Here is a 25,723-nt window from a genome sequence, read left to right as displayed (position 1 = left end):
TAGTGGTCTTTGCAAGGGGGAGTGGTCATGGGACTTTTTTTGCCTTTGTTGATTGATAAGGCCATGATATATTAGTTCCTGTATGACTGCCATCTCCCAGCCAGAGTTCAGTTTCACAGGTTTTGTTCGCATAAGAGCAAGACAGGTTTTGTGATGAACTACTTCAACAGACACCACTGTCTTACTTCTGGGACTGTGTCATTAAAGAATCAATCTAGACTGAGCAAGGGAAGCATTTATCAATCGTGGTAGTGGCTATATCATTACGAAGGCCTTGGAACCTGTAATTACATGTTCCAGTCACATTAACTTGACCACCGCCTATTTTTAGGTTGACATATAATAGTTACTCACAGATGACATGTGGCAGCACTAGCAATGGAGGGTATATAATGTGCATCGTGGGACATGGAAAACAGTGCAGTTCTCATCATAATGCAGAAAAGGAGAGATTCATCCGATGTCCAAAAGGATACGATGATAAGCTTTCCGGTCAAGGGTGGAAGCATTACCACGGGCCATTCATGACAGGGGAGAACAATGGCTGTGGAGATGTGTACAGGGGAACAGATTTGCAACTTTCAAACAACTGACCACCCAGATGAACCAAGGGGCAACCAACTGTGTCTCCTACACGACTGTTCAGAAAATGTTGCTGTGTATGGGCCTCTGTAGCAGGTGCCTTGTTCATGCGTGCTTGCTGACTGCTATTCATAAAGGATGAAGTCTGGATGTCCACTGAATGGCAACAAGTGGCCTTTTCAGATGAATCACATTTTATACTGCATCGAACAGGTGGCTGTTAGCATGCATGGTGCGAAACATTAAGGCAAACCTCCTGCAACCAAGAGGGAGCGTTACGGTCTGGGGAATGTTTTTTGTGGCATCCCTTGGTGATCCCACAATTCTGAAAGGCACAATGAATCAACAGAAGTATTGTACATTCTTGGGTAAAATGTCCCCCCCCCCCCCCCCCCCCCCACGCAGTTAGTTTTCCTCGGCATGATGACATTTACTAGCAGCACAATGCAACACGTCTCACAGCTCACTGTGTACATGCATGGTTTGAAGAGCAACAGCATGAGTTTACTGTACTCCCGACCACACTTCCCAGATTTATACCCAACAGAGAATCTGTGGGACCAGCTCGACTGGGCTGTTCATGCCATCGATACTCAACTGAAAAACCTAGCGCAGCTGGTCAGTGAGTGAGCGAGGCAGACAGGCAGGCAGGCATTTGGGTCTAAATCGGGAGGGAGGGATGGAGGGGGAGGGAGGGGTGGACGGAGGGAGGGAGGGAGGGAGGGGGACAGGGGGAGGAAGTAAGAATTTATCAAGATCTCAATAAGGAACTGCTGATCAATTTGGACAGCAATTACAGCCTTATTAAGACCTGGGAACACATAATTAGTCTAAATGAGAAGAGGAAAGTGATACCATGCAATGAACTGACTTTGGGGGCAGTTGGTGTAACAGCAGAGCTGCCACCTGCACAGGGAACAACAGTTGGCGGGAAGAGTCGGGAAGGGGATGGTGGGGGAATAGGAAAGATAAAATGGCTGGGCCAGGCCCCACATAGTCAGTTCACCAACGCACTTTATGATTTAAGTATAGTTGCTAGCTGAAATGTTGCTCCCGCTGGACACTGACATCCAGCTGTTGGACCTTGAACTATTTTGTCATCTAATAATAGTTTAGAACAGTTACCCTGTTAGAGTTTTACCTGCATCAATTCAGACTAGCAATGATGCACAAGAAGACACTACAAGACAAGGTGCCTGTCACTGAAAAAGACATTTCACTTATCCAATTTTTCACTGTACTAGATATATCAGCACTTCAACTTGTATGCTAAAAAGAGTTATCATGTAACAGTCTGGAATCACAAAATTTTAAATGATTAATCTTCAGATCTGAAGACTGATTTTAAATCTGAAACCATATTCGGAAATAAACAACACCAGATTTCTAAATTAAAAATAGTCAACTTACACAGCTGTCACAATTCTCTTTACAACATAACACTGTTTAACTTTAGTGAAGTTGTGTGCATTATAATTACTGTTCTGAAAATACTTTGGAACTGTGTATATATATATGGTTATAAGAGAGGGAAACATTCCACGTAGGAAAAATATATCTAAAAACAAAGATGATGTGACTTACCAAATGAAAGTGCTGGCAGGTCGACAGACACACAAACGAACACAAACATACACACAAAATTCAAGCTTTCGCAACAAACTGTTGCCTCATCAGGAAAGAGGGAAGGAGAGGGAAAGACGAAAGGATGTGGGTTTTAAGGGAGAGGGTAAGGAGTCATTCCAATCCCGGGAGCGGAAAGACTTACCTTAGGGGGAAAAAAGGACAGATATACACACTCACACACACACATATCCATCCACACATATACAGACACAAGCAGACATCTCACAAGCAGACATCTCACAAGCAGACATATTTAAAGACAAAGAGTTTGGGCAGAGATGTCAGTCGAGGAAGAAGTGAAGAGGCAAAGATGATGTTGAATGCGAGGTATGAGTGGCGGCAACTTGAAATTAGCGGAGATTGAGGCCTGGTGGGTAACGGGAAGAGAGGATATATTGAAGAGCAAGTTCCCATCTCCGGAGTTCGGATAGGTTGGTGTTGGTGGGAAGTATCCAGATAACCCGGACGGTGTAACACTGTGCCAAGATGTGCTGGCCGTGCACCAAGGCATGTTTAGCCACAGGGTGATCCTCATTACCAACAAACACTGTCTGCCTGTGTCCATTCATGCGAATGGACAGTTTGTTGCTGGTCATTCCCACATAGAATTCATCACAGTATAGGCAGGTCAGTTGGTAGATCACGTGGGTGCTTTCACACGTGGCTCTGCCTTTGATCGTGTACACCTTCCGGGTTACAGGACTGGAGTAGGTGGTGGTGGGAGGGTGCATGGGACAGGTTTTACACCGGGGGCGGTTACAAGGGTAGGAGCCAGAGGGTAGGGAAGGTGGTTTGGGGATTTCATAGGGATGAACTAAGAGGTTGAAGAACTCCAGAATTTCCTCTCCAACCTCAACTCCTTTGGTTCCATCAGATTCACCTGGTCCTACTCCAAATCCCATGCCACTTTCCTTGATGTTGACCTCCACCTGTCCAATGGCCAGCTTCACACGTCCGTCCACATCAAGTTATCTGGATACTTCCCACTAACACCAACCTGTCAGAACTCCGGAGGTGGGAACTTGCCCTTCAGCATATCCTCTCTTCTCGCTATCCGCCAGGCCTCAATCTCCGCTAATCTCCAATTTCTATTTGCCGCCGCTCGTACCTCACCTGTCTTTCAACATCACCTTTGCCTCTGTACTTCCGCCTCGACTGACATCTCTGCCCAAACTCTTTGCCTTTACAAATGTCTGCTTGTGTCTGTGTATATGCGGTTGGATATGTGTGTGTGTGTGCGCGGGAGTGTATACCCGTCCTTTTTTCCCCCTAAGGTAAGTCTTTCCGCTCCCGGGATTGGAATGACTCCTTACCCTCTCCCTTAAAACCCACTTCCTTTCATCTTTCCCTCTCCTTCCCTCTTTCCTGACGAAGCAACCGTTTGTTGCGAAAGCTAGAATTTTGTGTGCATGTTTGTGTGTCTATCGACCTGCCAGCGCTTTTTTATATATATATATATATATATATATATATTTTCCCCCAGTTTCTACGTAATGCCGGCAGACAGACTGAGCATATAGTACAGCGACTTTTCCAAATGTCTGAAGTTGTTACAGTTATTCCACTTTCTTAATACTGTGATCTACATTTAAAAAGGAATGTTTCTAAAAACTGAGCATGTATGGAAGAATTGGACAGGGGGAAGGAGGGGGATGTGGGGAGGGGGAGGAGGGGGGGAGCAAGGGAGAAAACCTTTCAAAAATGTGAAATACCATCAGAAAGGGCTTTCTAACTCTTAAAATTTATATCCACTGTCAACAAATTCTCTTTTTCAGACACATTTTTCTTGCTATTTCCTGTCTGCATTTTATATCCTCTCTATGTTGGCCATAACAGTTATTTTGTAGCCAAATAGCAAAACCTATGTAACAATTTTAACTTTTCGTTTTTTAACTTAATTCCCTCAGCAGTGTCTAACTTAATTTGCTTCTTTTACTTTTGTTGACAGTAATCTTATAACCTCGTTCAAGACACAATCCACACCGTTTATCTGATCTTCCAACTTCAATTACGAAGTCATTGGCACACCTCATTTCTATTCCTTTTATAAATATCTCCTCAGTTTCCTTTACTGTTTGCTCAATTTACTCAACATTAGGGAGAGGCTACAACCCTATCTTACTCTTCTCAGTTACACTGCTTCCCTTTCTTGTCCTTTTACTCTTAACTGCAGTGTGATTTCTGTGGAAGTTGTAGACAATGTTTTGCTCACTGTGTTTTATTCCTGCTACCTTGAGAATTTCAAGATGTATGCCACCCAACACTGCCAAAAGTTTCTCTATCTACAAATGCTATAAACTGAGTTGCCTTTTTTCAGCCAATCCTGTAAGTCAATATTTCCTTGCACATTCCTACATTTCTCTGGTACCCAAACTGATCTTCCTCGTGGTTGTCTTCTATCAGATATTCCATTCTTCTTTAAATAAGTCGTGTATGTATTTTGCAACCAAGACTTATTAAACTGATAGTTCGGTAGTATTCACACCCGTCAACACTGGCCTGAAATTGGAATTACAGTCTTTTTGTATTCCAATGGTATTTCGCCTGTCTCATACCTTGCACACCAGGTAGAGAAATGTTGCCATGGCTGGCTCTCCCAAGGATCTCAATAATTCTGTGGTAATGCCCAGGAGCCTTGGTTCAACGAAAGTCTTTTGCTGCTATGCCAAATTTTTGTCACATTATCATTCCTCCAACTCATATTTACCTACTTTCTCTTCCCTTTCCACAATATTGTCTTCAAATTCATTTCCACTGTGTAACCCTTCTCTACATTCCTTCCAACTTTCAGTCTTCCCTTCTTTACGTAGCACTGGCTTGCCATCTGAGCTCTTTATGTTCATACAGGGGCTTCTCTCTTCTCCAGTGGTTTGTTTGATTTTCCCTAATGTGCCACCTACTTTTCCAGTAATCATGCATGCTTCCACTGCTTTGCTTAGTTGCAATTTCAGCCAGTTTCATTTTTCATTCATTTGTGTATATTTATATTTTCCCTTTCTATCAATTAAATTAAATATTCCACCTGTCATCCAAGGTTTTCTACTAGCTTTGTCTTTTTGCCTAGTTGTTTCTCTATTGCCTTCACTACTTAATTTTCAGTTATCCATTTGTCTTCTATTGTACACCTCTTCCCCTGTTTCGGGCTGTAGTGGCCTAATGCCTCCTTTGAAACTCTGCAGTAAGTAGTTCTTATCAATTTATAATCTGCTTACAGCTCGTTTTGTGTAATTAACTTGTGTAAAGTGCTGCAGAAGCAAAATCAATGAAAAATAAGTTGCAAAAGAAAATACGAAGAGAAGATTCTCACACTAGTCAAAGAAAATGACTTAAGCAAGTTTGTCTGCATGGTCATCTTCCACAGCAAGCACAGAAATATTTGTTTTGTAAATAAAAACCATTTCTCCCAGATGCATTATAACTTTGTTTACTTTAAGGCGTCTTCGGTGGGATCTGAATTATACAGTTTTGACATGTGTCATTTATAAATTACAAAATGTTCACATCTTGTTTTTTTACGTAAATAAGTAATTACTTACAGTTCTTCTCATTTTTCGTTGGTATCTGTGTTTCCTCTTGTCTGGTCAAAAGCTGGACATTGCACTACAACTTCTTTTATGAAACAAATGTATGTTTTCAAGTTACGAACTTTTTTTCTTCAAAATGTTCATATTATTTGCCCTTGTTGTTATGGCGCAATATTAGTCTTTGTAACTAGTGGTAGATATTTGATCAAAAATTGTGATTTAATGACATAACTACTGTGAGTTCATTATAGGTCTCATCCCATTTGGTTTGTTTACATACATGTTGCCAACCTACCGAAGTATAAGCTAGAAACTACTATTCATTTCTGTTATGTTTACAGCTGTATGTGTGTGTGGGGGGGTGGGGTGGGGGGGGGGGAGGGAGGGAGGGAGAGGAGGGGGATGTTAGTAGTCATTCAATGTGTGTTTTAGAATGCTGAATATGAATGTAATAGTTGTCAGAGGGGGGTTGAAAGCTAATGCCACACAACTCTTACCACTCATTTGTCCATGAACCCCACCACAAGACATTTAAACCAAAACTCAAATCAGCTGAACATCAAAACTTTCAAACACTCTCTGACAGGTATAACATTCATATTCAACATTCTACAGCTCGCACTAAATACTCCCCCCCCCCCCTAAAAGCATACAAAGCATATTCTCTCTCTCTCTCTCTCTCTCTCTCTCTCTCTCTCTCACACACACACACACACACACACACACACACACACACACACACACACAAATGAATGGACAGTAGTTTTAAGCATATGTTTTCTTTATTTCCATTAGGTTGGCAACATATCCATATAAAAACCAAACAGGATGGTAAACATAGTGAACTCAACAGTAATTAAGTCTTTAAATCACAGTTTTCAATCAAATACCTCTGACTGGTGACAGAAGACCAATAGTGTGCCACAACAACCAGGGCTAACAATACGAAAGTTGCGAAGAAAGAAGTTTGAAACCTTAACGCCTATGTATCTTTCATAAATGAAGTGGTAGTGCGACCTCCAGCTTGTGACCAGAAGAGAGGAAACATAGACGACAACTAAAAATGGGAAGAACTGTAGATAATCACTTATTTATATGAAAAACGAGGCATGAACTGTTTTATAATCTACAAATAATCATATCAAAACGAAACTGTAACATTCTAGATCCCACTGAAGATGCCTTAAAAAACCCAACAACAACAATTTACTGTGTTTCTTTAAATTTTCTTGTTGACAAAGACCCAACAGTAACTAACTAAAGGAGGACACCCTCTTATGTGTTATTTTCCAAGTTCAAGGAGAGCCTGGAAATTGAAGTCGGAAAAAATTAAACATCAACCTGTCAAAAATGTGCTGGGCAAACACATCAGTTTTCCTACACACGAGAGGAAGTGAATCTTCATATTGTAAAATTGCCTTTCTAAACTATTTTTGTTCTTCGATGAGAATTTCATGGGTGAAAAACGCACATTTCATTCAGTCAATAAAATTTTATTGACTATGTTGTATTCAATGACAGAAAGCTAGGGGGGGAGAGGGAGGGAGGGAGGGAGGGGGGAGAGAGAGAGAGAGAGAGAGAGAGAGAGAGAGAGAGAGAGAGAGAGAGAGAGAGACTGTCAAACAAGGAATTTCATAAAATAATTATGCTGTAGGAGCGGACTATTTAATTCACAAAGCAACCGGGCGTCTGGGAAACAGGTTTTATGTAGTGGGCCTCATACAAGCAGCATGCTCCTGAGGACGGACAAGTGAAAAGGTTAACACTGAGGCATAAAATTATGAAACCACCACCTTTACAGGAGGTTGACTGGGAGGGGCACAGAACAAAATAACTTTTACCAATGGTGGCCTTTTAGGTCAACAGGCCTTAAACCATGTTATTTTTACCTATGGGTAGGAAGTAAAACTACTTTGTTTGTCCCACTAGATCCTGTTGCTCTTCAAGAGCAAAGACTTCAAGCTGTTGAGACTGTGAATTAAATAACTAGGGATAAGCAAAGTTGTGTGAGGTGAGAAACAAGTTCCACGTGGAGCTCATCTTAAGTGCATGGTTCTTTGAACCTACTACAATTTAATAACAATGGAAATATGTTTCTATCTACATCACTATAAAAGAATAATAATAACAATAATGTAATGAATATAATAGAGGGAAACATTCCCAACAATTACGTTTGTTATTGTCACTGTTGCATTTCGAAATCTTTTCTGTTGTCTTATTTTCTCTTTCTGTTTTTGCCAGTAGTTTCACTTTGTATTCACCTTCTCCTTTTTACCGTAATCTACTATAGAATTTTATCCCGCCTATATATACTCAATAATACGTAACCCACTTCCAAACCATAACAAAAAATTTTCCGCTTTCAACACTACTGCTGCTATAAAATCCACCGTTTCTAGTTCACAAACAGTTCCTTTCACCTATTAAACAACCATTTCGGCTAGTTCTAATAACTTTCGCTTTATTTCCATTTCCGTTTTTCCCACATCACTGATAATTTTTAGCCGCTTCCCACAGGTTTTAACGTCATTATTTCTTCGTCAGACAATTGTTGGCCTCATTTTCATAATCTGCCACCAAAAAACCACTCCTTTTAATACATTTACACGCAGTTTTTTCGAAATTTTCCCGAATTTCTCCAACCTTTAATGTGTTTTGGCGGCAACACAACCACCTAACCTTTGTGCACATCATTGTCTACCAACCCAAGTTCACCACAGGATCAACATATCCCAGTTTTAACCAACACTTTTTCGCCTTTTTTCACACCAGATCTCCAGTTGCTTTCTAGTTCACCTTTATCTCTCCCCATATATTTTTATTTTCATTTTCATTTCAGCCTCATGTTACACTTTCCACCTTCTAATACCATGTCACCCTCAAAACACCCCCACAATGACCCCATTAAGTTTTATTTACATTCCCTCGCAAACATGCCTTCGCCCTAGCCAGATTACGCTCCCATATTTTATTTCCTCAGGCTTGTCTGACATTTGGCATTACCCCCAAAGGCCTCACACTTAAAGTTCCCATCTCTGGCTGCAACCCTTCATTCCATCAGTCCCTATACCAGTTCCAAACTGAACAATCCACTGCCCTCACCCACCTAATCCTTCACCTACACTTCAACTCAGCCAATGAACACACTCGTCAACTCCTATCCTTAATAAAAGTCCTCAATCTTTCCTCTCCCACATCCACACCGGCTGTTCAGAGCATCCTCCTACAGGCCAACTGCAAATTAGAACAGCATGCCACCCTACACCTCAAAAAACTATCCAATCTCCTGGTTTCCCACCTCCGGAAAGGCAACTCACTCACCCTTCACAACCTTTCCAGCAAACCTCAACCTCCTCTCATTGCACACAAACCCAGTCTCTCCCATCAACTCAACCTCCCACTTCCAGCTCCACTCCCTCCAAAACCTCAAAATTCCAATCAACACAATCTGGAACCACAACACCCTAATTCAGTAGTTAACCTTTCCTCCAAAGCTCTCTCCCAATCCGAAACCTCTGTCCTATCCCAAGGCCTCACCTTCAGCCCCACTCCCAGATTCAACCAAACAGCCCTCGTCAAAGACTTACTTTCCTACACTTGTACTCTCTGCTGGAAATATCACTTTGCCACGAAGAAAAATGATCCTAATCCTACTCCTAATGATCTAACTCCCCAAGACACTATCCAAATTGAACCCTGCCTGGAACAGTTCCGTCCTCCGTCACAGCGGGACCCACCTCCTCTTCCTCAAAATCACCCTCTCCAAACCTTCCAGGAATTTCTGACTTCCAGCCTTGCCTCTCAATCCTTCTTAAAAAAACCTTAATCCTACTCCCAACATCACCACTGCTAAAGCCCAGGCTATCCGTGATCTGAAGGCTGACCGATCCATCGTCATTCTTCCGGCGGACAAGGGTTCCACGACCGTGGTACTTGATCGTCGGGAGTATGTGGCTGAGGGACTGCGTCAGCTTTCAGACAACACCATATACAAAGTTTGCCAAGGTAATCCCATTCCTGATGTCCAGGCGGAGCTTCAAGGAATCCTCAGAACCTTAGGCCCCCTACAAAACCTTTCACCTGACTCCATCAACCTCCTGACCCCAACGACACCCCGCACCCCTATCTTCTTCCTAAAATTCACAAACCCAATCATCCCGGCTGCCCCATTGTAGCTGGTTACCAAGCCCCCACAGAACGTATCTCTGCCTACGTAGATCAACACCTTCAACCCATTACATGCAGTCTCCCATCCTTCATCAAAGACACCAACCACTTTCTCGAACGCCTGGAATCCTTACCCAATCTGTTACCCCCGGAAACCATCCTTGTAACCATTGATGCCACTTCCTTATACACAAATATTCCGCACGTCCAGGGCCTCGCTGCGATGGAGCACTTCCTTTCACGCCGATCACCTGCCACCCTACCTAAAACCTCTTTCCTCATTACCTTAGCCAGCTTCATCCTGAGCCACAACTTCTTCACTTTTGAAGGCCAGACATACCAACAATTAAAGGGAACAGCCATGGGTACCAGGATGGCCCCCTCGTACGCCAACCTATTCATGGGTCGCTCAGAGGAAGCCTTCTTGGTTACCCAGGCCTGCCAACCCAAAGTTTGGTACAGATTTATTGATGACATCTTCATGATCTGGACTCACAGTAAAGAAGAACTCCAGAATTTCCTCTCCAACCTCAACTCCTTTGGTTCCATCAGATTCACCTGGTCCTACTCCAAATCCCATGCCACTTTCCTTGACGTTTGCCTCCATCTGTCCAATGGCCAGCTTCACACGTCCGTCCACATCAAACCCACCAACAAGCAACAGTATCTCCATTATGACAGCTGCCACCCATTCCACATCAAACGGTCCCTTCCCTACAGCCTAGGTCTTCGCGGCAAACGAATCTGCTCCAGTCCGGAATCCCTGAACCATTACACCAACAACCTGATAACAGCTTTCGCAACCCTCAACTACCCTCCCAACTTGGTACAGAAGCAAATAACCAGAGCCACTTCCTCATCCCCTCAAACCCAGAACCTCCCACAGAAGAACCACAAAAGTGCCCCACTTGTGACAGGATACTTTCCGGGACTGGATCAGACTCTGAATGTGGCTCTCCAGCAGGGATACGACTTCCTCAAATCCTGCCCTGAAATGAGATCCATCCTTCATGAAATCCTCCCCACTCCACCAAGAGTGTCTTTCCGCCGTCCACCTAACCTTCGTAACCTGTTAGTTCATCCCTATGAAATCCCCAAACCACATTCCATACCCTCTGGCTCCTACCCTTGTAACCGCCCCCGGTGTAAAACCTGTCCCATGCACCCTCCCACCACCACCTACTCCAGTTCTGTAACCCTGAAGGTGTACACGATCAAAGGCAGAGCCACGTGTGAAAGCACCCACGTGATTTACCAACTGACCTGCCTACACTGTGACGCATTCTATGTGGGAATGGCCAGCAACAAACTGTCCATTCGCGTGAATGGACACAGGCAGACAGTGTTTGTTGGTAATGAGGATCACCCTGTGGCTAAACATGCCTTGGTGCACGGCCAGCACATCTTGTCACAGTGTTACACCGTCTGGGTTATCTGGATACTTCCCACTAACACCAACCTATCCGAACTCCGGAGATGGGAACTTGCCCTTCAATATATTCTCACTTCCCGTTATCCAGCAGGCCTCAATCTCCACTAATTTCAAGTTGCCGCCACTCATACCTCACCTGTCATTCAACAACATCTTTGCCTCTGCACTTCCGCCTCGACTGACATCTCAGCCCAAACTCTTTGCCTTTGAATATGTCTGCTTGTGTCTGTATATGTGTGGATGGATATGTGTGTGTGTGTGTGTGCGCGCGTGCGCGCGCAAGTGTATACCCGTCCTTTTTTCCCCCTAAGGTAAGTCTTTCTGCTCCCGGGATTGGAATGACTTCTTACCCTCTCCCTTAAAACCCACATCCTTTCGTCTTTCCCTCTCCTTCCCTCTTTCCTGACGAAGCAACCGTTGGTTGCGAAAGCTTGAATTTTGTGTGTATGTTTGTGTGTCTATCGACCTGCCAGCACTTTCGTTTGTTAAGTCACATCATCTTTGTTTTTAGATATAACAATAATGTAAATATGACATCAAAACAACAAATAGTAAATGCAGAAAAGTTACTCTTTAACATACTCACTTCTTCACCATGTGCTCATATACAAAGGCTGGCATTATTGTAACAGTAACAACTTGGCCACCTTCTTCAATTAAGTTAGTTATTTCTTTATCTTTTAGCCCAACAACGTTCTGTCCATTGACTTCCAGTAGATAATGTTCTATAAGCAGTCCATTGCGTGCAGCAGATGAATCTTTCACAATGGCGATGATCTTTCCATTTTTAAACTGAAATCCAATTCGACCAACACTGTCCTTGTGCAAAGTAACTGTTCGCTCAAATGGCCTGTAAACAATATTATTACAATACATTATTTTTTTTATGCAGACAGTACACTGGAAGGACAGAAGACTAATAAAGTAACTGTACATAACAATGTGTATGTTCCAAAACTCTTTTACCAAAAAAGATGAAGTAAATATTCCAGAATTTGAATCAAGAACAACTGCCAACAAGAGTAACAGGTGCCGATATCCTCGGTATAGCAAAGCAGATTAAATGACTTAATAGAGGAAAGACCACCAGCCCAGATTGTATACAAGATAGGTTCCTTTCAGAATATCTAATACAACAGCTTCATACTTTGCAGTCATATACAACCGCTTGCTCATTGAAACATCTGTACCTAAATACTGGAAAGTCGCACAGGTACCACCAGTGATCAAGAAAGGAAATAGGCATAATCCTCTGCCGGCCGCGGTAGCCATGCGGTTCTGGCGCTGCAGTCCGGAACCGTGGGACTGCTACGGTCGCAGGTTCGAATCCTGCCTCGGGCATGGGTGTGTGTGATGTCCTTAGGTTAGTTAGGTTTAAGTAGTTCTAAGTTCTAGGGGACTTATGACCCAAGATGTTGAGTCCCATAGTGCTCAGAGCCATTTGAACCATAATCCTCTAAATTACAGACTCATGTCACAAATCACTGACAACTATCAGCAATAGGATTTTGAAACATATTGTGTGGAAGCGAGCAAGAGCTAAAAGGCATGTGAAGTATTAATTTTCCTCATTGCTAGGCCAACATTAAGACAACATATGCCTTGAGCAGCTAACAAAGAGACTGTGCCATACACTTATATAAAATTAAATGTTTAAATACTGTTTTAAAACTTTTTCAGATAATGTTTGCATTTTTTTTAAATTTTAAAAGTGCATAATATTAAGTACAGATACTTCTCCTTCTGCAATTAGGTTCAGTTTATAATAAAAATGTATGGTAGAAGTATTCATGAAGCTACTTCTTTTACTTTGTACTTAAATTTTGTAGAATGAATTTGATTAACTGATCTTTATTATTAAGCTACAAAGCCAAGATACTAGCACAATATTGATTACATGTAGTAATTAAGCTTGGAGTATGGCATTCAATTTATTAAAACCTCACCGACCATCACATCCATCCTCAGAGTTGGAAAATGCTGACGGAATTTGCATTTTACAGTGTCTGTGAAACAAATGACCATCAAAGGGCACTATGGATGTCGGGAATCGAACTCTGCTGTAACTAGGGGGTGTGATACCAGCAACATCTCATAGTCTGATTGGAATTCAGTCAGCAAGTACACACAATACCAGAAGTCACAGCACATGAAGTTGGCTGGGTTGGTCATCAAAATATAGTGCAGAAAATGGAAACTACAACTATACTGAACACATGGAAGCTCACTTTTAAGTGGCACCAAGTTTGAAGATAATATGATAATTTTACGAAGGTACAGAAATTAAAAACAGATGGTTCAGAGGCAACAACTAGCCTCGGTTCAAAATTTGAGAGTTATCTGGTTAAGGATTTTATACAATATAATGAAGTTAGCCCTCAACAACTAACAATGAAATAAATAATAGTGTAGACATAAAGGGTGCCGGCTGAGTGTTGCTGCTGATGGTGGAAGGAATTTTGGAGTAAATGTTTCCTTCACTGTTCACATCAAGCATATATAAAGAACGAAGTGTCTGCACCTGGGAGATTATTCTATTGTTTTCAGTCACACGGAAATATGCCAAGTTCCCCTACAGATTGTGCTGTGATTTTGTATGCCACTTAAGCCCCAAATTCTGTTAAAGATGACTTGCATTCTTGTGTTTCGGTCAAATGCTATAGTGCTTCTAGCTTCTGAAATCGTGTAAAAGTAAACTTAATTCAATTAATAATTTATTTGGAAAGCTCAAGTTTCATTCTTTGTGTATTGTTTTGTGTGCTACCTGCTGTAATATAGAAAACCACGTGGCAGGCATCTGAGATTATTCTCTACTTTTAAGGTGAGCAATTAACTTTGCTTAATTAATGACACAGCACAGAAATCATCTCTAAAATGTGTCAAGTGCTCTGGGTGACAAGAAATTATTCAAAATGGATACTTGTGCATGTGAAATTTAGACACAAATATACTGATCTGACACAAATATATTTATCAGTTAAACGGCAGCACATTTTTATTTATTGTCAAAGTTCCAGACTTCTTTGCATTATTCTGAGTTAGAACATTTTATCTCAGTTTCAGTGAGCTTAGTAGTGGACCTTCAGGAACAGCACCTTCTCCATCACTATCTGGCTGTTCACAAGAAACGTTTTTCAGCCCTTGTAGAAGGCTGTGGTATCCAAAAACTGCATAAGACTACCAACCAATAACTACATTTCAACTTAAAAACTAAATAACCGAAGTGAATAATTCCTACCCGCCACTGCACAATATACTGTGTTCGAACATTATGAATTACCTTAATGAAAACGATTTATTGGCAAATAGCCAACGTGAATTCAGAAAAAAATCATTCTTGTGAAACACAACTAGCTATTTAATCTCATGAAGAAATGAGTGCTACGAACAGGGTATGTCAAATTGATTCCACATTTTTAAATTTCCAGAAGACTTGTAACACCATTCCTGACAAGCGACTTATAATCAAATTGTGTGCCTATGTATCGTCTCAGTCTGAGACTGGATTTGCGAGTTCCCATCAGAAAGGTCACAGTAGTAACTGATGGAAAGTCACCGAGTAAAACAGAAGTAATATCTGACATTCCCCAAGGAAGTGTTATAGGCCTCTGCATTCCTGATCTACATAAACAATTTAGGAGATAATCTGAGCAGCCTTCTTTGACTGTTTGCAGGTGATGCTGTCATTTATCATCTTATAAAGTTACGGGATAATTAAAACCAATTGCACAATGATTTAGACAAGTTATCCGAATGGTGTGAAAAGAGGCAACTGTCTCTAAATAACAAAAATTGTGAAGTTATCCACATGAATACTAAAAGAAATCCGCTACATTTCTGTTACAAGATGGATCACACAATTCTGAAGGACGTGAATTCAACTAAATACTTAGGGATTGCAATTACGAGTAACTTAACTTGGAATGGTAACATAGATAATATTATGGACAAAGAGAACCAAAGACTGTGATTTATTGTCAGAACACTTGGAAAATGCAATAGGTCTACTAAAGGGACTGCCTACGCTATGCTTATCCAGGGTGTATACGTGGACAAGGAAAAAAAAAAAAAATTTCCAGGTCTCCCGGTTAAAAATATACTTTCTCCCAGGCGAAAATACACTTTTTCCGTGTTAAGTGACAGTATACTTTCCCTCGGAACTGCAAAATCTGTCAATCACTTGAATGGTTATGGTTTTATACATCGGCTTATAATTTCCCGGCACTTTAGAAAACGCAACACAGGTGGGGAGGGGGTGGGGGTGGGGAAATCCGCATGTTACTTTCCGGAGCATTGAAATCGAGACTGCGATCCGCTTTTGAAAGCCAGTCATAGTTCATGTCACGATATCTCGCCAGCCGGTAACACCAGATAGTCAGAGCATAGGACAAGTGATGTAGTCAGTCAATAGCAACTGTTGAGTAGCACAAACATACAAATAGGAAAAGTCCATGGTTTAAATTAACATACATAGTGTTGCTACAAGAAAGCAAAGCTTTCATATATAATATTTGTCTCTAAGATTAATAAGCTACAAGAGAAGCTAAGCTTTCACATATAATGTTGAGCTTTTTTGCGTGTTTTACACTTGAAGATACATCACACAAATGTGCCAGTAAAATATTTAATACTGACATAAATCTCTGATCTTCTGGGTTCGAAATTCTTCTGAATGGCTTGTCATCAAAGAGTTGACTTTTAAATGAGAGTCAAACGCTCTGCAATTTAAGAAATTCATCGTACATTCTCGCATATAGTTCATCTCACGTAAAAGGAAATTTACTTAAAAAATAACGCTTTTCAAACCACAATTTGCAATATTTTCCCACGATCTGTTAGAAATAGATTTGTTCCAGCAGTTGCCAGAGAGCGCAAGATAATAGGCACCACCACGCTTGCGCAGCTACGATGACGTAGGAAGCCCATATGTTCCTATGTGTAAAATATTAAAATGTCTAAAGTTATGTCATAAAAGAAATAAGACATCAGAGGATGCGCTAGAAGATGAAAACGTGCACTTGAAATGCACTGAACAGTTGAGACTAGCCAATAGTGTGGAATTAAACACTTCATTTCAAATAAACTGGCTGCCTCAGCAGAAAAGATAAATAAAAGTCGAATTTCTTTAGCAAAGGGACAAAAATAACTTCATTGTTCTGCAAGGTGATTAATGCTTGATTGTCAGAAAGGTGTAAATAAAATAAAATCTGAAACTAATAACATATTTTAGCCATCTGTAATTATGTGAATGTATTTTAATTCATCTCAATAGCTCCCAGTCACAGAAATCACCTTTTTTTTTTCAATTGACATGAGCAGTAAACGAAGAGGGAACAGAAAAATCACTAAATGTAAACACGGATTATGTGGAGACTACCCCCCGCCCCCCCACTATAACTCAGACCGCTCTGCGCAACAGTCCCTGATCTATTTCAACCGGGGCAATACTAGATGAAGGGCGTCCGACCCCTCCGCCCGCGTCCCTAGAGCGTTTAGGATAGGAGGTCAAAAATTATAAAAGAAGAAAAAAAGACTTTTCAAAAATATGTTCATTTTGTAGCACATATCTTTCTGAAGAGTCTGATGCATAAAACATATAACTGAGGATGTGTTAAGAAGTGTTATTTGGTCTTAAGTGTGCCAAAGTGCAGTGCCACGCCTCTTCACACAGCATTCTTCTACCACGTCACTGTATTTCGCACTGTGGAACTCTAATGTGTATATTTTCTAATGGATACCATCAAACTATATTCAGGATAGCGGAAATTAAAACGCCCTGTGGCGTCTCTCCTGCTCCCAGTTGGCCGGTCTGACATCCTGCCCCTCTTATTTTTTAAAAAATCCCTTGCAATTAATACCGGATGGGGTTATTTGTAACCAGAAGAGCAAGAACCCTTCAGAAAATTTGGACACTCTATTGCCTATTAGCTAATAACTGCCTGTTTTGTGTGACATAAAATTAAACATAGGGTACATAAAACCAGACAATGGAAAATCCAGCATGGAATGTAACAATACCAGAGAAGGAAAGTTGCTGCATATAGTGGAGATGCTGAGTCACAATAGGCACTATAAAAAGATTCACACAATCATAGCTTTCGGCCATTAAGGACACACACACACACACACACACACACACACACAGGTGCAACTTGCACCCACGTCTGCAGTCTCAGAGAGCTGCAACTACACTGCAAGCAGCAGCACCAGTGCATGATGGGAGTGGCGACCGGGTGGGGGTAAGGTGGAGGCTGGGGTGGGGAGGGGGAGGGATAGTATGGTGGGAGTGACGGACAGTGAAGTGTTGCAGTTTACACGGAGGGCAGGAGAGAAGGTGTGGAGCGGGAAGGGGGTAAGTAGCAGAAAGGAGAGAAATAAAAATAAAAAGAAATTAAAAGACTGGGTGTGGCGGTGAAATGACGGCTGTGTAGTGATGGAATGGGAACAGGGAGGGTGCTGGATGGGTGAGGACAGTGACTAACGAAGGTTGAGGCCAGAAGGGTTACAGGAACATAGGATATATTGCAGGGAAAGTGCTCAGCTGCGCATTTCAGAAAAGCTGGTGTTGGTGGGAAGGATCCATATGGCACAGGCTGTGAAGCAATCATTGAGATGAGGGGTATCATGTCTGGCAGCGTGTTCAGCAACAGGGTGGTCCACTTGTTTTTTGGCCACAGTTTGTCGGTGGCCATTCATGCGGACAGAGAGCTTGTTGGTTGTCATGCCTACATAAAATGCAGCATAGTGGTTGTAGCTCAGCTTGTAAATCACATGGCTGGTTTCAGAGGTAGCCCTACCTTTGATGGGATAGATGATGTTAGTGACCGGACTGGAGTGGGTGGTGGTAGGAGGATGTATGGGACAGGTCTTGCATCTATGTCTATTACAGGGGTATGAGCCATGAGGTAAGGGATTGGGAGCAGGGGTTGTGTAAGGATGGACGAGTACATTGTGTAGGTTCGGTGGACGGTGGAATACCACAGTAGGAGGGGTGGGAAGGATAGTGGGTAGGATATTTCTCATTTTAGGGCACGACGAGAGGTAATCGAAACCCTGGCAGAGAATGTAATTCAGTTGCTCCAGTCCCTGATGGTACTGAGTTACAAGGGGAATGCTCCTCTGTGGTCAGACTGTGGAACTTTGACAGGTGGTGGGAAACTGGAAAGATAAGGCATGGGAGATTTGTTTTTGTACAAGGGTGGGAGGATAATTACGGTCAGTGAAGGCTTCAGTGAGACCCTCGGTATATTTAGAGAAGGACTGCTCATCACTGCAGATGCGACGACCATGGGTGACTAGGCTGTACGGAAGGGACTTCTTGGTATGGAACGGGTGGCAGCTGTCGAAGTGGAGGTATTGCTGGTGGTTAGTAGGTTTGATTTGGTTGGAGGTATTTATGTAGCCTTCTCTGAGGTGGAAGTCAACATCTAGGAAGGTGGCTTGATGGGTTGAGTACGACCAGGTGAAGCAAATGGAGAAGTTGTTGAGGTTCTGGAGGAATGTGAATAACGTGTCCTCACCTTCAATCCAGATAGCAAAGATGTCATCAATGAATCTGAACCAGGTGAGGGGTTTAGGATCCTGGGTTTTTAGGAAGGATTCCTCTAGATGGCCCATGAATAGGTTAGCATTGGATGGTGCCATGCAGGTGCCCACAGCTGTACCAAGGATTTGTTTGTAGGTAATGCCTTCAAAGGAGAAGTAATTGTGGGTGAGGATATAGTTGGTCATGGGGACTAGGAAGGAGGTTGTTGGTCTGGAATCCATAGGGCGTCTGGAAAGGTAGAGTTCGATAGCAGCAAGGCCATGGGCATTAGGAATGTTAGTGTACAGGGAGGTGGCATCAATAGTGACGAGCAGGGCACCGTGCGCTAAAGGGAAAGGAACTGTGGAGAGTCAGTCGAGGAAATGGTTGGTATCTTTTATATAGAAGGATAGGTTCCGGGTAATAGGTCGAAGGTGTTGGTCTACAAGAACAGAGATTCTCTCAGTGGGGGCACAGTAACCAGCCACAATGGGGTGTCCTGGGTGGTTGGGTTTATGGACTTTAGAAAGCAAGTAGAAGGTGGGAGTGAGGGGAGTGGTAGGGGTAAGTAGAGAGATGGACTCTGGGGAGAGGTTCTGGGACGGGCCTAAGGATTTGAGTAGTGACTGGAGATCCTGCTGGATTGCTGGAATGGGATGACTGTGGCATGGTTTGTAGGTGGAAGTTTCTGACAGCTGACGGAGTCCTTCTGCCACGTAATCCTTGCTGTTCCAAACAACGGTGGTGGAGCCTTTGTCTGTAGGTAGGATTATAAGATCGGGATCAGTTTTTAGATGGTGGACTGCGTTTTTTTCTGGGGATGTAAAGTTAGTATGCATGTTGAGGGATTTGGGGAATCATGGTGAGGTAAGGTTCAAGAATAAGAAATTCTGGAAAGTTAACAGGGGGTGGTTTGGAGGCAATGGGGGTGGATTCATGGTTGGATGGAGGGGTGAACTGATTTAGGCAAGGTTCAATATTGGTCTTTGGTTGAGTCTGATTGGTAGGATTGGTGGCGAAAAAGTGTTTCCACCGTAGGGACCGGGAGAAGGAGAGAAGGTCTTTAACTAGTCCTGCATGGTTGAATTTGGGAGTTGCTGACAGCTGACACCCGTTCCATCCAAGATGACCCTTCCATACAGCCTAGACACCTGTGGTCATCACACCTGCAGTGACGAGCAGTCCTCTAAATATGCACTGGTGCTGCTGCTCGCAGTGTAGTTGCAGCTCTCTGAGACTGCAGACGTGTGTGTGTGTGTGTGTGTGTGTGTGTACTGCTGACAAAGGCCTTAATGGCCGAAAGCTATGATTGTGTGAATCTTTTTATTTTGCTTACTGCGACTCAGCATCCCCGCTATATGGTGAGTAGCAACTTTCCTTCTCTCGTATTGATACATAAAACCAGTAGAGACAAGAGATAAGCAACACATTTATTCAGTCCTTAGCTCCTAGCATTTTTTCTATCTGATCTTGCTATAGCTTTACATGGCGTGCTTTCCATGCTGCGAAAGAATCTATTACCTCATCAAAATTCATCTAACGTTTTGCTACATGAAAAATCGAAATGTCGTTGTCTAATACTGTAAAAGCTGTTAATACAAATAGTACCCAAGACCGGTGTGGTTTCTCAATTTGATTATGTCTATTTTGTCACTGTCTACTAGATAAAAGAAAATAGGCCTTTCTAATATTGCAGCAATTGTAACCCACACCAAATAAGTGAGAATGTTTTGGTAATAATGGTCATTTTTATAATACGACAGAATTTAATTCGCGAAGTACCAATATGAAATGCCTATTTGGCCTATTACAAGCAAAAAGGTTTATGTTAGGAAATAGTTTCACATTTCATTCATATGCTCCAGTTTCTCAAGCATGAGATTGAAAAGTAGTAGTATGAAATTTTTGTATAAATGTGGAATCGTCATATTCTTCCATAATTTGTGTGATGTCCCCGTTTCTTCTCCTTCCTTGTTCTAACAAACCATCTTCTCATCACTAATTATGTAACTATTCCTATCACTGACAAAACTCATTCTCTCGTTAACTCTACTAACTCTGACAGAATGGGACTGATGACTGTCGCAGTCTGCTCCCTTCAATCCCACAAACCAACCAACCTGACAGAATCACCGATTTAGTTATCCAGCAATTATTCTCCAGTTGTAAGTTATTATGTGTTCATACTACGCGTTTTCCGTGCTACTCCCAGAATAGAACTTAAGTGGCTGCTAGCCAGGGACTGTACAACTTGCCCTTTCTAGATAGCGATCTGGTCAAAAATTTTCTGTCAAAATTTCATTTTCTTCCATACACCGGGAAGATAATACATGATCTTTCTTACCCGTTATTCCTGTTAGTCATTTATTTACACTCTGGTAGTCTGAATCTATGGACTTAAATATTAATTATAACAACACTGATCATTCGTATACCCAATAATCACATAAACAAACAGCAGTTGGCATTCACCCATTCGGCTTTATTCCGCTCCGCTTGTATAGCCCCGTCCCCTTTTGTCTGCAGGAAAGTTTGTTTCTAGATGCATTTCCCTGGCAGAGACATCACGTACACTATGCTCGCATTCCAATATCAATTTATAATTCATTCAGAAATCAACTTGGAATGTGTTTAAAAACCAATAGGGATGCATTTCGAAACCATCTAAATAATCGAAAGACCAACATGCACTAGATGCTAGGCACTATTTTTTTCCTCAAGTATATGAATTTGCTCCGCCCCCCCCCCTCCCCGCCACGAAATTGCCACCCAGTTCAGATACCTGGTTTGCTGCTTACACAGCCAACAGAGACATTTCTGTAGCCACAGGCGGGAGAAGGTACTACTCATACGCGACTCAACTGCACATGGGCATGAGCCCGCTCGTAACGGCTGAAATGAATCACTTGTAACTGCTCAAATGAATCTAATGTAAACACTTGTGTGACATCACACTCATTGGAGGTAATTTGTTGTTAAGGAGCATTGCATAGTTTTCCTAAAGCCTTTCACACATTTTGCTGTTGGCGGATGCTTGTATGAGCTCTGTGTGTATTTATGTGGCGCACTTACTTTGCAAATTAAGTTTTATTCTCTCGTTCATCTTTTGTTGCTGCAGTATTATTCTGCAGTAGCGGGATACAGAAATAGAAATTGTTAGAGTATTGATTCTTACCAGTCAAATTTATAAAAAATTAAATTAAAACTAAAACAATGAAAAATTCCCAGAATTCTAAAAAATTACCACGTTTCTCCCGGGTGAAAAAATTCCCAGGTCTTTCCTGTATCTCCCAGTTGTCCCGGGTCATATACACCCTATTATCCAATCTCTTATGGAATACTCTTGCATGGGGCGGCATCCGCATCAGATAGGATTGACAGGGCAAGTCAAAAAAGTTCTGAGAAGGGCAGCTCATTTTTTGTATTGCAAAATAGGGGAGAGAGTGCCAGAGATATTATACTTGAATTGGGGTGTAAATCATTAAAACATTGGCATTTTTCATTGTGGTATGGTCTTCTCATGAAATTTCAATTTTCAACTTTCTCCTCCAAATGCGAAAATATTTTGTTGGCAGCCACCTACATACACAGAAATAATAATCATAACAAAATAAGAGAAATCAGAGCACACAGGCAAAAATTTAAGTGTTTGTTTTTCCCGCACACCATTCGAGAGGGGAATGGTAGAGAAATAGCTTTCAGGTTGTGCAATGGACCCTCTGCTAGACACTTAATTGTGAATTGCAAAGAAATAGTACAAATGTGGCTGTAAGTGCAACAGTTCTGTACACTTATCACAAGGAAAGGAAACCGTAAGAAATAGTGTGCAAATAGGATTGACAGAGGCATGACAGTAAAAGGTGGAAGGATAAAGATAATTAAGCATGCAGATGGTCAAGCAATATTGGCTAAAAGCAAGAAATACAATTTATGATGGAGAGTATCATAAAAATGGGAAAAAAGGAGTGTGGAATGAGGACAAGTGTAGAACAGCCGGCAGCAAACAGAATTCTGAGGGAATTAAGGGATAAATTCCATCCCATGTTTTGCTTGGAGTGTAGTATTCTATAGCAGCAAACTAAAAAATAAAAAGGAAAAAATGTGAATGGTTTTGATATGTGGTCTTACACAAAAAATTCTAAAACTTGAATGGAGTGACAATGACAAATTAAGGACTTCTAATAATAAGAGAGAAACAAAAACCATTGAAAATTATTAGACTGAGGAAATCTAGACTGGGAAGAAATTGTCAGCAAGAGGATAAGTTTGTACAGGAGAGAGAGGAGCAGAAGAAGATGAGTTGTAATGCTGCACAACATGAAAATGGAAAAGGATTAATGGAGATGCTCAGAACACACTAAAGTGGAGACAGTCCTGCTGATACATGTCAAAAGACAGTATACATTAAAGAAGAAGACTTTTTGTAAAATAACGCATTACTCACTTACCTATCTCTTACAACAACAGATATGCCATTAACTGGGCTTTTGCGGAACAGATCATGGACTTGATCCATTGAAAATCCTGCAACAATTGTACCATTTATCTGCAAAATCTGATCACCAAATCTAAGTCCAGCAAGTGCTGCAGGAGAGCCTTTCGTTACTAGGCACACAAAAACTCCTTTATCAATTGCCTTAACACGGACTCCCACTTTTCCTGCTGAATCCTTGCACAATGTAAGCTGTAGGATAGAAAAAGAAAATCTAGAATCTGCTGCACAAAATAAAATTAAAGCTAGACACAATGAGATTGAGTATTGCACTTTACATTTTGGAATCCTATTTAATCAAACAATGGAAAATCCAGGATGGAATGTAACAATGAAAAGAATAGTTCCTACTCACCATATTGTGGAGATGCTGAGTTGCAGAAAGGCAGAACAAAAAGACTGTTGGAACATTAGCTTTCGGCCAAGTACGCCTTTGTCAAAAATAGACACACACACACACAGCCAGAGACTGTGGTCATGTGTGAGCGAAGTGAGTGAGTGAGTGAGTGAGTGAGTGAGTGAGTGTGTGTGTGTGGGAGAGAGAGAGAGAGAGAGAGAGAGAGAGAGGGAGCGGGTGGGGGGCAGTCTATTTTTGACAAAGGCCTTGTTGGCCGAAAGCTAACATTCTGGCAGTATTTTTGTTGTGCCTTTCTGCGACTCAGCATCTCCACTATCTGGTGAGTAGGAATCTTACTTAAAGGTCTCATATTAAAAGGATGCAATTAATAGTGTCTGGTGACACTCATTGTATGTTTTAATACAGTGTACAATGGACAGAACTACATTCATCTTAAACTTGAAAGTCTGAAAAACAAAGCTTTATGTCTGGTTTGAGAAAATGAAGTTTTATATTCTTGAAATATAATCAATGCCGCTTATAGCTGCACGTAATAACAGAAAAAAATTATTAAAATACAATTAAAAATTACAAGAACATAGACTGCCTGGCACTAATCACCTTCAGAAAGCATCATTTCTAATATGTACTATCAACAGAAACCAAGTATGAAATACCCATCCCAGTTTTTGGAATCTATTACGTTCATTCTTCAGGGGAAAAAGAAGTTTTGGTTGGGTGTTGAGGGTGTTATAGGGGAATTCACTCAGATTCTAGGTTTTGGGGAACAACAAGGAAAGGCTAAGATGATGGGTAAGATGCCAGAGTGAGGTAGTAGGGAACACTAATAAGCACTGTGCTAGCTTTAGTTCCAAGATGAGAGAAGCGACAGAATGAATGCAAAAATAAATAAATAATTGAATAAATAACGAAATTCTGCCAGGGGGATTGTTTAATGAAGGTTTAGTTAAGGAGAGTATCAAGACAGGAGGATATGTTAGAGAGCAAGATTCTGTCTCTGGTGTTTAGGGAAACTAACCAGTGCTTGGTGGCAGAATCCAAATTGGACTACAAAGTATAGCAGACACTCAAGTTTCTTGATGCAAGATGTAAAGCATACTCAGCAAACATATTCTAGGTGTCCTCGAGGTGGACAGTTCTGTTTGATTGTTCATGTGTTCAGTTTCCCATTTAAACTCGAAATTAGTCAGACAATATCAAACATTTACACATATATTTGAGGACAATATGTTGGTCTGAGGTAATGTTCAACAACTGTGTGTTCTGGAGCTTAAAATAAATGCAATAACAGAATAATTACCACTTCCTCTGATTCAGTGACACCAACATATTACAATCACAATAAAAGTTCTCTTTTCTTCACATGCTATCCTTTACTAGCAGCTCAAATAATTACAATCCAAAATTTAAATGACAATCCAATATGGGACAAGAATCTTCAAAAAGCTGTTAATGATTTAAGGCAACTGAAGAAGAAAACAATCATTTATACATTGTGTGCCTCATGTTGTACACAAGCATACATATTACAATCAGAAAAGATAAAAATTGTTGTTACATACCTCCCTAACTCCATGGGTGACCTGTGCTCTTTTTAAACCCAACGACTGACCTGATAGTGGCGCAATCATACCAGAAAGAGGACCTCCTGTTGCAGATGGAACAGCTACTTCTCTCTTAAAAAAAAAAGGGGGGGGGGGTGAATAAGCACATAATATTCCGGGTGGTCACATATCATGTGTTACAGTCAACACAACAAGATAAATTTTAATTACCGGTGGAGGTACAGCAACAGCATATTCAGGCATATTTTGTGCAATTACTTCTTGTGACAATTCCAATCCCATGAATTCATTTAATGTTGGATACAGTGTGGTGCCGAAAGAAGCAGGTGCAGATGGGGACACACTGTATGGCAAGGGCATAGTGGTAGCTGGTGGCGGTGGAGCGTATTCTGTTACGGCTTGATACTGGGCCTGAAACAAGCCGTTTGATGCAAAAATACAAAAAAATG

The 25,723-nt window shown here is 41.4% G+C and overlaps 1 protein-coding gene across 1 annotated transcript in view; it reads right to left on the bottom strand.

Annotated features, from left to right (window-relative positions):
- Positions 1 to 25,723, bottom strand: part of LOC126262519 (syntenin-1-like) — a 47,230-nt gene that overhangs the window by 3,610 nt on the left and 17,897 nt on the right. The window contains exons 3-6 of the mRNA XM_049959193.1: positions 25,485 to 25,685; positions 25,272 to 25,385; positions 23,308 to 23,543; positions 11,921 to 12,184 (exon numbers count right to left, since the gene is read on the bottom strand). Coding sequence (XP_049815150.1) covers positions 11,921 to 12,184; positions 23,308 to 23,543; positions 25,272 to 25,385; positions 25,485 to 25,685 — 815 coding nt within the window. The remainder of the gene's footprint in view (positions 1 to 11,920; positions 12,185 to 23,307; positions 23,544 to 25,271; positions 25,386 to 25,484; positions 25,686 to 25,723) is intronic.

Source organism: Schistocerca nitens, chromosome 1 (assembly GCF_023898315.1).
Source record: "Schistocerca nitens isolate TAMUIC-IGC-003100 chromosome 1, iqSchNite1.1, whole genome shotgun sequence".
NCBI classification, from domain to species: Eukaryota; Metazoa; Arthropoda; class Insecta; order Orthoptera; family Acrididae; genus Schistocerca; species Schistocerca nitens.
The sequence above is the reverse complement of the archived record's forward strand: the minus strand, read 5'-3'. Positions and strand labels throughout refer to the sequence as shown.